Source organism: Acanthochromis polyacanthus, chromosome 15 (genome assembly GCF_021347895.1).
Source record: "Acanthochromis polyacanthus isolate Apoly-LR-REF ecotype Palm Island chromosome 15, KAUST_Apoly_ChrSc, whole genome shotgun sequence".
NCBI lineage: Eukaryota > Metazoa > Chordata > Actinopteri > Pomacentridae > Acanthochromis > Acanthochromis polyacanthus.
In genome coordinates this window covers 31,883,440-31,899,815 of record NC_067127.1, presented here as the reverse complement: position 1 = coordinate 31,899,815, position 16,376 = coordinate 31,883,440, and the positions used below count along the sequence as shown (strand labels likewise).

Below are 16,376 nucleotides of genomic sequence, written 5' to 3'. Positions count from 1 at the left end.
TCTAACACAGCACCGTATTGATTAGACTTCAAGGCACAGCGACAGTAATGTCTGCAGTGGATTTGGGAGTGTTTAACAAAACAAACTACTGCGCAGGAGATCCAACAATAACACCTATGGGGACAAATTTTTCTCATGCATTGCAAATAATGACATACTGTAGATGAGTTCTCGTGTGATGACAGTGTAAGGATGTGTTCCAGAAACATAATGTGTCAATGTGCTACAGACACCACAGAAAATAAAGCTGTGGGTAAAATAAAGACAAATAGAGACACAAGTTAGCTGCATCCAGCTGCACTTTCTCAGTTTCTCAACTTAGCTGAACCCAAGCTTCAGTGTAATAAATGCACAAGCTAGAATGCTAGCAATTAGCATGCACAAGCTAATGTTTAGCAGAACAGCATCTACAACTGAATTTAACAGTTTTTTGATGAAAACATGCCTCAAAAGCTAAAAAAAAAACAAAAACACCTGCTAGCCACCAAAGAGGGAGACAGAGGAATCCCCCAAGGTCATCACAAGGTCATCACAACCAGCAGTGGATGTTTATACCAAACATTATGGAGATTCTCCACTGTGGATTAAAATGCAAATTAGATTCTTCCAGTTACTCAACTACTTTTTCTGAGGTGTTAACATGAAGCATCAGGAGATTGACTACCTTACAGACATTGTTACACTTAGCATCACAACAACCTGCTGACAGATGTTAAATGTTCTGTTAGTATTTGTTTTTATCAACCTTATAAATTTACATAGAAAAGGGTCTCTGGGAATACATGCCAAAGTCCTAACAGTGGCAGCGTTCTGGAGTAAAGATGGTGAAGGACAGAGTTAGGAATTAACAGCTATGTTATCAAGGACGTGTCCAGCTCAGAGTAAATGTGCGGAGATAAAATGATATTTGATTAGCTGTCGACTATTAAATTAATTGCAAACTATTGTGATAGTCAATTAAGCAGTTTGAGTGATTGTTCTAACAAAAGAAGGTCAAAATTATCCAATCCCAGCTTCTAAAACAGGATATTCACTGATTTGAAGTGAGTATATTTGGGTTGTGGGCAAAACAGGGCATTTCAGGATGTCAGCTTGGCTTTTGGGAAACACTGACAGACACTTTTATTTACAATGTTCTGACATCATACAGACCAACCAGCAAATCAAGACAAATCCAGTAGATCGAGAAATAGTCCGCTGATTTATTAGCAATGGAAATCATCTCTACTTGCAGCCCTAATGACTACAGATTTGAAAACTGAGGCCAAAACAGCAGGTGAAGATTGAATTACGAACTGGTTTTACTATACAGGAAGAAGGAAGCAGAAAGCCCTGTGCATCAAACTTTCAGGAAATGATAAAGAAAGTACACGGTAACTTTGGACACAGTCTTGCATAAAATTGTCTGGCTTCACTTTATTATCTTTCTACTACAGGGAGGAAAAAAAATTCTGTATTGTTTGTATTTCTTTAAACCAATCTCATTTATTTTGAGCAGCACTAAGCCCAGGATGCAGCAACGGTGCCTCAGTGCATTTGCATTCATGGATTCGAGCACTGTCACTTAAATGGGTAAATCACCAAAAGAACTGAGCATTACATCACATTTAATCAAAGCTAATATCTTTTCCCAATGCCAGCCTTGACACAAGTATGGAAGTCGTCCAACCAAGCCCTCTCCTTGACCATGAGTCCAGTATGAACAAACAATTACATTACACCACTTCTGAAGGCTGCTGACTGACATGCAAGACTTGCAGGAAAAGAAAGACACCTCTTTCAGTAGCTTGAGTAATATCAGCTCCAGGGAACTGAGTCATTTACCTCACAAGGTGAAGGAGCAGTTTTCTGGGAAATGATGCAAAGGGGGTTATAAGAATGCTGATGATGTCAGACGTGTGTGACCGTGACACCAAAACTAAACCAGGAACCTCATGACTTCATCACCCGCACTGATTATTCCTAGAAAAACACCATCACAATCAATCTGGCATCGTATGAGGCTTAATCAGTGATGCGCAGATCAGGCTATTTCCCCTGCAACATGAATCTATTCATTTTCTGTTTGTTTCACAGCTGTTTGAAATACGACTGATGTGACACATTTTACTGTTAAACTCCACTGCGAGGCCAGAAATAATAACAGTGAGCGGGAAAATAGCACTTTGTTTTTACTCAGTCCTTGAAAATGCACTTTTTTTGTGGCTGTCAACACCAAAACATCTATAAACATTAGTGGAATTTATCCAATGTGGGGGAAGTCTGTGTGGGTTTTAACAATCTATAATGTCTAACCTAATCTCTTTAATGACCGGGGAATCAGGTGCAAATCCCAAATCAGCGAGTTGGATTTGTGCATCACAAGGCTAAAAAAGCAGTAAATCTGAAACACTGTCCAGAGAACCTCCCAGCAACAAATACATTTGACTGAATAAGCATGAAGCAGAAGGAAAATAAAAGAAAAAAAAGACCAAATGTGCTCAGTCAACCAACAAATAAAAAGTAAAGTTAAGAAAACAGACGGAATATTCTCTCTCTCTCTCCAAAAGATACAGCACAATAAATTATGTTTCTACCTCTGTAACTCCTCTGCATTCCCTCCCCGACTCTATCTTGCGTTCGCACACACACAAACACACACACACACACACACACACACACACACACACACACAAGACGCAAGCGTGCACACAAAACACAAGCCAGGGAAAGAGATAGCGGCAGACACTCTTATCTCTAAACATTGGCAGCTCATAATGAGAGTGACTTCCTCTGCAGCCAGTGGTTGAGCGGTGCCGACAGCCTCTCAGCACAGGCCTGACACACACGCTGCCTTTAGCTTGACAGCCGGGCCACGCACTTACAGATGTTTTCACACCCGCAACGCTCACACACACACACACACACACACACACATATGCAGACACCGTCGCAACTACGCTTCAAGGTTGACTTCAGCAAGTAGGAGGGGAGGAGGACGAGATGTGTTTGAAGTTTTGACACATGGAAGAGACACAGTATTGAGCTTTGGTGTATTGGGGCTTATGAGTGGTGAGTGGGTGATGCACACAGAGAAGCTGCCGCAACAGCCAACTAGGAGGAGGACGGAGCTTAAGGAGAGAGTTTAAGCCAAACCGACGAGGAATAAATTCATTACAAGCCAGAGAACACAGTCTCTGATTACCGCGAAGCTGCCTGTGGAAAATTTGGAACATGCACCGGGTTGGAGATAAATAGCTCCGACACTTTGGCTGAATTTAAGGAACGCTTCCTGATGCCCTTGACATGTAAGGACGGGGTTTAGGAAACTTTTAAATTTCTGTCATCCTGTGCAGTAATTCTTAAAAAGAAAACTGCCCTGTTCACTGGAAAGTTTTGAAGCACAGACGCGGTTGAAGATAAGTGCAGGAAATGCTATATTATCACTTCAGACCTGACAAACAACTGGAGAAGGTCAGTCCGCAGGCCAGAGTGGAAACGATAGTTGTACAAAACTCATCTTTATTCATAGGTGGCACCTCCTGGAATCTGTGATGTTCTTATCACCCACTTCCACTCTGTCATTTAACCACAGCAGCTGCATCCATGTAAAGTCACTTCTGGCTGCTGGCCAGACTGTCGATTACACTCTGTGTCACTTTTTGCCCCATGCTACATTCCTCCCCACCTCTCATTGTAACTGAGCTACATGACAATTGCCTCACACAATAATAAAACAGTCTTATCTGCAAACAGTGCAATCACGCTCTGTAATCTCTGTGGCGATGGGCCAAAGTGTTATGAAAGTAGCTCAGATTTCCAATTTTCCCAGATGCAGAAACGAGGCTTTGGCACTCTTTAGCAATTAACACTGAGTGGTCAAGATGGTGACGGAGCTGGTCACTTAATACATTTACAGATACCAAAAGACTCAAAAAACAAGATGAAGCAGAAATAAGAGAAGAAGAAGCAGCAGATGACGAGCAGCGCTTTAAAAACAGACACAAAAGCTACCTGGGACAGCGAGTGCTCATGAATATCGTGATACAAAACTACGCAGGCTGTGTATTCATCCATTTCCAAGGCCCCTTTGATTTTCCGGCAGCCTGGGCCAAATGGCGTGGCAGTAATTCCGAGTCCACTTGAATCTCAGAATAATGCTCTCTGTTTCTGTGTTGCTGCCTCCTGCATGGACCACTGACTCATAAACATGGGCAACTGGTGAAGAGAAAAGGCAGCCATTTCATCTCTACTCTGCTCTCTCATTCCTCTAAGCTTACAAGAGCTCATGCAATGCAAATGTAATAGAAAATTATATTTTTTTTTCTGCTCTGTGTGGCATCTACTTTTTTGCTTGCTGATTTACAAAGAGTCTCTCAAGCAGCAAAAGAAAATCAGTGCAGATTGAGCCTTTAAACCTTATGCAAACATACCTCTGTATGTCAGCCTATGCCATGCATGTTCAGTGCAAAGAAAACCAGCAAACGTTTTAGACTAAAAAGGCAGCAGCGGTGTCGGTGGATCCACAGGCAGCAGAAGAACTCACGAGCCCTTTAATAAACTGAAACAGACATCAAAACAGGTAGAGCTGCTAAAGAGAGACACAGAGAGGAAGATAAAGGGACTTAACATGGGGATATTTCGACGGGAAAGGAAACGGAGGAGCGCAACCAGCAGGCTGAATTAAAAATGCTGTTGAACTCATACAAAAACACAGGTGCACACGCTCTGTAAAATCCTCACATAAAGTCAGTCTTGTTCACTGCCATCACAAGCGATGTGTTAAATGAGTTTTAAATATTTCAAATGTGCAGTTTCACATTCACAGGTTCCAGATTTAGAGCTTTAATCACTTTGTCACAAGATTGAAGGTTTGATGGAGCTGGCAACCTTTAAGAAGACTCAAAATATGTCTGTAAACCAACACAAAAACAGAAAAATCCAAAGTTTTCTTTAGCTGTTGGATGTTTCGTTCAATAAAGGGGGAGTGGCCGCCTATACACTACCTTTCAAAAGTTTGGGGTCACTTAGAAATGTCCTTGTTTTTGAAAGAAAAGCATTTTTTTTCACTGAAGATAACAATAAATTTATCAGAAATCCAGTCTAGACATCGTTAATGTGGTAAATGACTATTCTAGCTGGAAACGGCTGATTTTTAATGGAATATCTCCATAGGGGTACAGAGGAACATTTCCAGTAACCATCACTCCTGTGTTCTAATGCTACATTGTGTTAGCTAATGGTGTTTGAAGGCTCATTGATGATTAGAAAACCATTGGGCAGTTATGTTAGCACATGAATAAAAGTGTGAGCTTTCATGGAAAACATGAAATTGTCTGAATGACCCCAAACTTTTGAACGGTAGCGTATGAGATGTATTTCTAGCAACTTCTGAGCAGCAAAGATATGCTGATCAGGAGGTAATACGGACCAAAAAGACGCATTGCATTTTTATTGCTTTTGAAGTTTATTGAGCCAAAACAAACCCAAATCCCTTTAAGGTGCTGCAGTGTCCAGTATTCCAAGTCTAAAAGCACTACCATAATGACTGCAGCTCTATAGAAACAGCAGTTGCTCATTTATTGGAGCAGAGAAGTGAGTTGCTTTCACTACACTGTGACTCACTGGACTCCCTAGAGGTGAAGGCAGTCTGCCCCAGGTAAAGATCTGAAAATAATTAGCTAAATTAAGCCAGTGGCACTGCTGCGTGTTGTGTGCACGTCTACCAGCTTGAAATAAAAAATGTGTTTGATCATTTAAGCTTAATCTTATGTACAGTGTTTTATACATCTCATATTAAGTGGGTGTTTTATGATTTCAATCACATTTTAAAAGCTTGATAATGATGAGGAAGGGCAAAAGTGTAGAGATGAATAGAATCATGTGTGAGATATGCCTATTTTTGCCTATCTTACCTTGACTCTGCTGACGTTGCCTCCTGTTTCAATCTTAATCCCCTTTAACCCTCTGAACACAAAGTAGTTTCTGGCTTTTTTTTTTTTTTTTTTTGCATGTGACATTTTTTCTCACTGTTGTTTCATTTTTTTCAAGCTCTGAATTTATTGCTTTGTACAGAATCTGATTAGAGCAAATGCTTTATTTTTGGTTAATTTTTAAGTCAGACATGTAGAATTTCATGACGGGATCATTTAGGGCCACACATGATTACACCGAGAAGAGTCAAAAAGTTAAAACTCTTACATTTCTGTTTTTTAGTGTTTACTCTAATAAATTGTGATTTTTTATACCATTTTTTGAAAGATAACATGTCTTTTAAACCTGCCACTGGGTTTTGTGGTTCAGAGGATTCAGCACGCTTTAGTAATGTTTCTGTAAATGAGCACACTCGGTGCATATGTCCACTCTAGTTGCGTGTTTGCTGTATTTGTGTGGCCGAGGCGACACCCTGCATGTCTCCATGATGAAGTCAGCCTTAGGTCCAGGGGCGTGTCACTGGGAACAGGTGTTCAGGCGCTGCAGTGTGTGTCTGAGCGTCTGTGCATCTGTGCACTGTATGTATTGGTGTCACTAAAGATTAGTGGCTTCGTTCAGAGACAAGGGGTCGATTATGGAATTACAGGATCACGGAGGCTGCCTATTGTTCCTATATCCTGGGATCACTGAGTTGAACTGCCTAACCGTGACACACATGAAGCGTGTTCAGAGAGCCTCCTGAAACAGGGGCTCACCACAGATCACTGACTTCAATCAGAAGTGCCTGACAAACCGGTGTCATGAAACATGAGGGCTGTGTGCAAAAACAAAATGCTTTAACTGACTAATCTGAACCACCAAAGACAATATTAGCATTATCTTTTATTATCTTTTAGCATGAAAAAGAGGACGTTAGAAAGTGTGCAGATGATAGGAGAAAGAAAACAGAAAATGTACAGACATCTATGTGAGAAATGCAATCAAGCTGGGTATTGTGCTGCACTATAATATCTTCTAATATAAAGTTCTGCAGGAAACAAGACCTACATTTACATAATTTAAAACCGACAATCCCTAGAGGATACTTTTCATATTCATCGCCTCTCAAAGTATGTGTGTTTTTGTGTCGTTTTTGCACTCTGCTCAGTTCAGTGTGCTGCACAGTAGAAGTGAAATCTAACAGACTGTCTGAGTGTCCAAAAACAAGCTGCAAGCTCTCATCATTTCTGCCTCGATCTTTCTCCTGTCACCTTGCCCTTTAATTTCCACAGACAGACCAGAAGAGGCAGAGCGATCTCATGCTTTCAGTGTCTGTGTTCCCTGTCCTCTCGGCCTCACCCTGCTATTCTCTGATTAACCCTCACCCCTGGAGCCTTCCCGTATCACCCCTGCGTCCTTTAACGCCTGCTCTGTGATATTCCTCTAATGTTCACTTGCTGGATCCTTTACACATTATCCTCGTGCTCAGCCTTTTCCGTGATAATCACCAATGCACTTGCACATTTACTCCCTGTGAAAAAGTTGACCTCTCCATAAAAGCAGTTTAATGGTGAACTGATCTGATGTTAGATAAAGAGAGAGATGCAAAGCTATCCGTGAACATAGACTGGTGTGACTTTCACTGAAAGGACTAGTCTACCGGTCACAAGAGGTCCAAAGATAAATCTGAAGAACTATTGCAAGTTACACAAAATTCTGTTTATTTTTTCTTACTTTTCTCAAATATTTGACTTTGTAGTTCAACACTGAGGCTTTTCCCTCCTTAACTTATAAAAGTCTGTTGAACTTACCCATTTTTAAAGCTAAAATGTGGGATCACATGCAGATGCTGCTTCATTTTAAAGGACAACAGGACAAAAATGATGGGAACCACTCACACAAAAGAGTGAACAGAAAATTGCCTGTTTAAAGCTAAAGTTAACTGTTTGCTGGTCCCAGCTCCTTAAATAAAGACAGATATGCAAACTAACACAAAACTATGCTATTTCTTTTACTTTTCTCAAATATTTAACAATATTTCTTGTTAAATATTGAACATTTTTTCTGCTTAGCCTATAAAATGTCTCAAATAAAACTATTTGCAAATTAAAATGAGGCCCCCCTTCATTTTAAGAGATATAAAACCTAAAACGTCAACAGAAAACGTGTTGTTTGAGGCTAAAATGACCACTGTTTGTGTCAGAACTTCTTAAATACATGCAAATATGTCAGTGAAGACAAAGGTGTAGCTGTACTATCACTGGTCCCAAAGAGTCTGAGGATAAACTTGACTTTCTGACTTTTCTCAATTATTGACTATACGGTGAAATACTGAACACTTCTACCTTGTATTTTCTAAAATAGCTGACTTTGTAATTAAACACTTTCCGCTGTCCCTCCCTAACTTATAAAATTCTATCAAATTTAACCATTTTCTAAGCTAAATTGTGGGATCAAATGGAGTTATTGCTTCATTTTAAGGAACAACGGGACAAAAACTATGAGAACCACTAAGTTAGAGAACAGAAAGTTAGTTAATTAAAGCTAAACTGTTTGCTGGTCCCAATTCCTCAAGTAAAGAGAGATATGCAAAGCAACACAAAATGTTGTGTTTTTTCCCCTTTTCTCGGATATCTAAAAATATTTCTGGTTAAATACTGAACACATTTCTCTCCTTAGCAGAGTCAGTTGTTAAATTAAGCCATTTGCAAACTAAAATAAGGGCTCCTCTTTATTTTAAGGGCTAAAAGCCTAAAATATCAAAAAACAATTAGTTGTTTGAGGCTGAAACGAGCAGTGTTTGCTCATCACAACTTCTCAAATACAGGCAAATCTGTCAATGCACGTAAAGTTGTATCTGAACTATCGCTGGTCCCAAAGGGTCTGAAGATAAATCTGACTTTCAGACTTTTCTCAGTTATTTGACTATACAGTTTCACACTGAACACGTCTTCCTTTTATGTTCTAAAATGGTTGACTTAGTTAAATACTTAGCACTGCCCCTCCCTAACTTACAAAATTCTATCAAATTTAACCATTTTCAAAGCTAAAATGTGGGATCACATGAAGATGTTGCTTCATCTGAGGGGACAACAGGCCAAAATGATGGGAACCACTAAATGAGTCAACAGAAAATCAGCAGAAACTGTTTACTCGGCCCAACTTCTCAAATACAGTCACGCAAGTTTGTCCGTGAACATAAAGGTGCACATTTTCTGTATATTTTCACTGTACAGAGTACTTGATTAGTCCAGTGGTTCTAAAGTGTCTGAAGATAAATTTGTAAGGGTGGCAGGATGATTGAAATAAAGAAAAAGCAAAGAATTACTGTAAGTTCTACAAAATTCCATTATGTTTTTCTTTCCTTAGGTATTTAACTTTATTTCTGGTAAAATACTAAACATTTTTACATACATTATTGAATTTCCCTTCGGGATTAATAAAGTTATTGCATTGTATTGCATTTTTCCCTCTTTAGCTCATTAAAACATGTCAAATCAAACCATCTGCAAAGCTAAAACGAGTGACCGTATAAAAATGTTGATTCATATTAAGGTAGTTAACACTACCCAAGTCAGCAAAAAATCAGTCGTTTGAAGAAAAAGCTCACTTCTCAAACATGACGCCATAACGTCTGATCTCTTCCAGACAGAGATATATATGCAAAGCTGTCAATCAACGTAAGGAGGCATTTGGACATCAAATGTGGAGAGGCTGCCATCAGTACAAGAACGACACCATAAATCTGTCTGTTCCCACTCTTGGAAGCCTCAGCTCTGACTGTCGAGGGATGGCACCGGCCTGCGACGTGAACTATGATCCTGAGCTGCACATGATTCACGGTCTGCGACTGTCTCGTCCTCGCTGCGACTGGTTGGCACATTAAAACCCAGAAACATATGGTGTTTCTCCTCTGAAAGTACACTTCTCTTTCTTGTAGGAGAAATCAGCAGACTTCAGAAACAAAGCTGGCTCCTCTGTTAGTGTTTCTTCACAGGCAAATTGGTCATCAAGTGCAACATTTTTGTTTCCACCCACATTGTGTTGAAGAAGCGCTGGTTTAGGGCAACTCAGCCTATTGTGAGATTAAAGACTGACAGAGCAAACAGAGACAAAAGGCTCCTCTATATTAAAAAGGGGTCAAAACATGAGCCTTGTTCTTGGAGGATGTGGAGGCAGAAGATGCCTTTTTGATTTGACATGCCGCTCATCACCTGCAGTGCAATAATGAAAATGTAAGCAGCTACATGATTGCACCACATCTATACGTCAGGCTCTCTTATACCCACAGTAACACTCTCAGAGCACCTGAGCAGCCGTGAAGAAGGGAATAACATCGCCATCTAGAGGCTCAAGTCGGAGCTTCCCCCTCGTCAAACACAGCTCTGAACACAAAAGTGCTTGTCATGCTCTCCCACGTTACTCACACTCTTTTCAACAAGTGGATTCAAAGAGCCACAACAGGGAGCTGTCCGACAAAACCACAGCAAAGTACACGAGGAACAAGAGAGGGCCCCCTCCCACTTCAGCATCCGAAAGCATTTATCCACTGCTTGATGAGACTCAGAACTATAGCTCCCCATGCAAGGTCACTTCCAGCCGGCATGCAATATCGCTGGGGTGAGAACGAGGGGGGAGAGAGACAGATAGTGGAGAGAGTGGGGGAGGATATATACTTGACACACAGATAACCTGAGATGAGAGCATGCACAGTGTGGTGCTTGACTGTATCTCAATGGAGAGGAGAGCAGCGGAAAAAATAAATATTAAGGACTGGAGTGGAAGCCTCCGCAGAGATTTCTTTCTCATTAATCTTACCTATGATGGGAGCCAGGCGGAAAATGTCAGATAGACGGCTGTTGACTGGTTCATATGGAGAATCCTCCAGGAAATCATTACCTGGTGAGGGAGATAAATACGTGTTAGAGATGGATAGATGGATAGATTTGTTTTTAACCCCTTCCTGCTTTGTTTATCATCCTTCGCCCCTCACTCTGGCCTGCATGTGACACGGGTTATTTGGGTCAGTCAATATCCACGCTGCCACACAGCCACACGCTTGATTAGGCAGGTTGGTCAGCTGTGTTGCGCAACTGGAAGTCGACTCGGTGGCCACGGAGCTGGATGCAGTTTAGGGAGCTAAAAGGCCCCCCTGCTATGATCAACACTTTAAGATGGCACAGCCAGCGCTGAGGGGCTTCGCGCTCTATTACCTCCAAGGAAAGTGATTTAGGAGGTCAAAAAGTGTCTCGGCTCGGCAGGACCGTGGCTGTGAACCAAGTCGGGAGGCCAAATTTGAATGAAAGCTGAGTGATTGCGCGTGATCGCTTTGTCTGTGTGCTACTTTTCAAGTTTTTTTCCTGTTTGTTTGGCAAGGATGGGGAGGGTCATGGAGCTGGATGGAGAGGGGAAGGAGGGTCAGGAGTGATTGTGGCTGAGTGGGAGGAGCTGGAGCTACTAATCATCTTTACAGGATAGATTAGAAAACCTTTGGAGGATGTTGCATTTACTGTAGCTGCAGGGAATTCTGTAAATCTGGCAAACAAAAAATACCCTAAAGGGCTTTGTGTGGGGGGTTGTGGTGTCCCCCAAATCCTGTACACAAAAACAACTTACACAGGGTCAATACATGGCTGAGGGGGTGTATAAAGAAAAGTTCCAGCAGAAGCCAACCTTGTAATGTCTGATAGATCCCCCAGTAAATGCGGAGGCAGTTCTTCTCCTTCTTCATGCCCCTTTTACACCGGCAGTTGTACAGCGGACTCTGCTTGAGCGCGTCCATGGCGCTCCGGCACTCGTCCTTCGCCTCCAGGCCGGCCACCATGCTGAAGTTGCTCTCCTTGCCGCCGGCCACGCACTGCCTCATGGTGCGGTACTTGGTGCTGCACGCCTGCTCCTTCAGACACTGCTCGCTGGCCCTCACACAGTCCAGCCGGGTGGCTCCGGCGCGCAGGTTCTCCTCTGCGTAACACAACACATCTGGAAACACAAGTGGCACCCACAATAACACCAATAATAATGACAGTGATAATAAAAGTCTGAAAAAGCATGCCTCTTTTCCGTTTCTCGGAGTTTTTTTTGCTCACTTCTGAAAGCTTAAGCACTTTGCAAGCTGCTTTCAGGGATTAAAATATTACAGAGCTTTAATATTCGAGCCGGTGACAGCATGGAAACACATCTAGGTCGCTGCTAAAGGATCCATATGGGCTGGATTTCATTTAACTGAACGCAGATTCATGGTAGATTCATGCAGTTAGTTTTCTAGCAGCGGAGTAAAAATCTGCTTTCACTATTAGAAGAGGCAGCCCGGGGTTGACTTTTGGGTTTTGGAGCACTTTGGACAGCTGCACCGTCCAGGCGCCTCCACTCCAGACTGTGGCTGAGCAGCGGCTGCCTCTGCCGGGCTTCCCCTCCTTATTATTAATAGAGCTCAGATCTCACCATTAAACATTAAATGCACCTATGGGATGGATTTGATCAAACGCCGCTGGTGCGAATCAAGTTAAACTTACCAAAAAGAGGCAGAAGAACATACAACACTGCGAGGATCATCGTTCTCCTCTGCGTGTGCAATACCAAAAAAAAAAAAACCCTTGTTGGAACGGAATTGGCGAACTAAAAGCGACTTAACAGTAGTTTAATTCCCAGAGTACTTCCACTGTATTGAAATCCATTGAAAAGGTGCAGCAGTGTGCGCTCCGCTTGTACACAACAGATCCAGCTCATGCGAGGAATAATTTCCCTTCCAACACGCAAGAAGAAGAAGAAAAAAGTGTCCAGTCCCGATTCTTGCACAGTTTCTCTCACTCTCCGGGGTGTCTAAATAAAAAAATAGGAGCTTCTTTCTGTATTTCCCCCCCGTTGCGGGTGGTCCTCTCACCGCCAGGAGACGAAGACACGGAGATCAGAGCAGCGGTGGAGGCGAAACGGGCGAGTGTCCTCCAACAACTCCAGCCAGTGGGATGCTTGCGTCTGTGCGTCTGAGCGCACACAGCCAACTGGAGTCCCACTGCTGTCTAGCGCATTCAGCAGGAGGAGAGTGCCAGCTTCTCCCCCTGCGCTATAAAGTACAGTAATCTTATCATAAATTTACAATGATAGACCTTCCCGTCACTGCGAACTCACTCCCCTTTAATGGCAATATTACAACCGCAGCGCGCAAAGTGAGTAATTAGCACTTGGCGCACCGATGAAGCCCACTTTTACGCAGAATTTTTTACTTTTGGTAAACTTTTCTGCTCACATAGCTGCTAATAGAGTGTTAAAAAAGTGGCACAGACACTTAATTTCAAACAAAAAAAGGCATATTATTGAAATTTAAAAGACTGTGAAATGAAATCTCTTGACGTGTGTGGGCTGCTTCCACATTTGCTGACAGGCAGAGAGGCCAAAGAGCATGACTCCTGCGCGTTTTTTATGACATGAGTAATAGAGCAACAGGTGGAGCAGCTTATAAGGCAATTTGTTAGATCTGAACTGTAGTGAAGAGACAAAATGAATGGATATATTTCAGCATGATGTTTCAAGCATGTGTGTGGCTCCTCCCAGTTTGCTATGTGTAAGAAATGGCAAATGCAGAAAAAAAAAATGCAACAGCAGCAGCCAACTCTGAAAAGAGAGGAGGCTGTTGTGTGTTTGTTCATGGCACATTGTTAGAGGTATAAAACACAGCGTTTACTAAATATGCCGTGCTGGGAAAGAGCAGCAGACACAGAGATGAGCTGAATCTGTGAGACTGTCGCCATCTGTTGGTGATGTTAAAGTAAAGGTCACTGTTAGAAGTAATGATGTGACAGCACTATACTTCAAGTTGCATGTGATCAATTTGCTGCCAAATGAGTGGAAATGTAACAAACAGATCATGATTATAGCAGCAGGGATGGTGCATCCTGCCACTGCTTCCTATATGTCTCATTGATTGCCTATATGGTCTATTCAGATGCTAATCCACTTGGCTAAATACATGGGACCAGACTATGTCAATGAGGCTCTCTCTGCATTAAAAACTAGGATGAATCAATCAAGGATGCTGGCGCCCACCGCAGTAAATCAGCCGCTTGCGCGTACATGGAGTAGAAGGCTCATTCAGAGATGGGATGAGGGAGTAGCTTATTTGAACGTCAGTGAATAATCCCTTATTGAAAAGGAAGTCATGAGGTACAGATGAATCAATCCTGCAGGGGACAGTCGCTTTTAAAAACGACTTTGCTAAATAGACGAGTCACAGGCTGGCCCAGCGTCCACTGCTGATTCTAAAAGGAACATGACTGGAAAAGAGACAGAAAAATGGGTACAAATGAGCGACAGGCCGCGATGTGGGATAATTGTCTGCTTACAATTTGATGACTTTGCTGTTCTAAAGTCTCCAAAGGGAACCTTGCCAGTCAGGGGAAGGCTCAGTCTCGGGTGATTTATGGAAAGCCTCAATCAATACGTGATATTAATTTTGCAAATGAATGTCAGAATGATGTAGTCTTCGGGTCATTTAGCGTTTCACACTGTAATGTGCTTCATGGCACCGGATCAGAAGCTTTTTCCTGTCCCAGAAGTGAAACGGGAAAATTGGTCAAACTCAGGAATTGTGTGACAAATGTAGGCAGTGGGTCTCCGTGGATTACTTTTGAGAGAGCTGACTGTGCCGATACAGCACTTCATAACGCTCAACACTCGAGCGAGAGCAGGGCTGATGAATGCCGGAGCACTGCAGGTGACTACAGTTAGCCAACACTTCGTTAAGTTATCATCAGAAGGCCACAGGACTGGGAAACGTCAATTTAATAACATAAGATTCATTACAGCTCATATGGTGGTTTGATTCTATCTGACATTTGCATAAGGTTCAGTTACATGAACCAGTTAGCGAGCACCTAACTAGTGGGGAGTGTGGATCAGAATGTGTAGTTTTTACAACATACTGAAAAAAAAAAGATTTTTTAGATGACAAATGATGAAGTTTTGGACATTCAAGTTCCCAGCTATGACCCTAACTGTTTGTTAATGCCTTTTTCTCATCATCTGTGGTGTTGTTTCGACCGAAAAAATTTGGAATTTTAAGGTGGCCTTTTGAAGTTTGTGGTTACATTGTCTGATCCCTTTAATGTCACATTTGACAAGGTTCAGTCAACAAAGCTTGAATAACTTTTAGTGTACCTTTCAGAGGCTAAATTTAACCCTTTTTTTTTCAATCATAACAATAAAAATACAATGTTAACTTCTTTTAACTGCATTATCTCTTACCTTATTCAAAAATCTAAAAATAAGAAAAGTAGTAAAAAGAGAAGTTTAACTTTTCCTTTTAATCAGAAAAGAAGACCATTTACATGCCGCATGTGTATTTTTGCTCAGTGGTCTGTCTGAGATATTGAAATATGATTTGATAGCACTCATTTCTTGAGTTCTTTTGTTGAATGTCTATTATATCAAACTGTGCTTTTATCTTGTCTGAGGTTTCAGATCTGATGTCTTCTTTCTGTCTCACATTTCTGTCTGACGAATAAAACATGTTCTATTGTTTTCTTGTGTCTGAGTTATGTTTACTTTATTTTGAGTCCAGTGTGTCAGAATCTACATCTTGATATTAATATCTCAGCTCACCTGCTTTGTGTAACCACTGTCCTGTCCTCTCTTCCCTTGTTTGTTTTGCCTCTTTTCTTTCAGTTTCTACTTAATAAAGCTCTTTATTATTGTCCTGCTGAGGCCAAATCAATGTGATTATTTGCTGCGGCTTCCTTCGCAGTCCTATCTGTTATTTCCTTTTCTTTTGATGCCAATATGTGCTGGTAGCCAGAAAGATATTACTGTTAGATCCATCATTTGGATTCTTTGTCGTGTTTGTTGTATTTCTATCAAGATGTCTGTTCTGCTATCAGAGTGACTGAACTGTAAACTGGTCAGGGATGAGCCTGAACAAATGATTGCTCTCAATGGTTTTGTATTCTCTGTCCACTGTGCTGCTAACAATACTGCAAGCATTTCTCCTGTGAAACTGATAATCCCTCACTGACCCTTTTTCCTACTTTAAGATGAAACTCAGGAAAAATAAGTCCTGTTTTAATAACTAGACTCTTTAATACATCCTGAATGTTACTGCGGTGCCTATAAATGTTTTTTTTAAAAATCATTCATTATCCCTGCTGTGACTTGTAACACCTGTTTGTTGTTGTTGTTTTTAATGCACATACTGGTGTTTGCTGTGAAACCCTAAAACACTGTGTCAAATTGATCATATGTGAAAACCTACTTTATTGTTGTTGTTGTTTTCTAACAGTGTACTGTGGCATCAATAAGTATACAAGGTTGTGCAGCTGGTAGTATTACTGTTGTACTAATATTGACAAGAGTTACTTAAATTCTGCTGCTTTTTGTTGATACTGACAGTGACTGTGTGCCTAGCTAACCAACGCTACATCCGGAACATGAACAGCTAGCTTGCCGCCTTGATTAGCCTCTTATTTTTCGGTAATTCTTACAGAAATACCGAACAA

At 41.5% G+C, this 16,376-nt stretch overlaps 1 protein-coding gene across 2 annotated transcripts in view; it reads right to left on the bottom strand.

The window, feature by feature from the left end:
• The window catches only part of gfra1a (gdnf family receptor alpha 1a), a 148,575-nt gene extending 135,510 nt beyond the window's left edge, over positions 1-13,065 (bottom strand). The window contains exons 1-3 of one of the 2 annotated variants that reach the window (XM_051959753.1): positions 12,405-13,065; positions 11,566-11,853; positions 10,711-10,791 (exon numbers count right to left, since the gene is read on the bottom strand). In XM_051959753.1, coding sequence (XP_051815713.1) covers positions 10,711-10,791; positions 11,566-11,853; positions 12,405-12,444 — 409 coding nt within the window. In that variant the 5' untranslated portion in view covers positions 12,445-13,065. Of the gene's footprint in view, positions 1-10,710; positions 10,792-11,565; positions 11,872-12,404 lie in introns of both variants that reach the window. The other variant, XM_022205909.2, reaches the window with a different exon arrangement.
• Between the last annotated feature and the right edge of the window lie 3,311 nt (positions 13,066-16,376).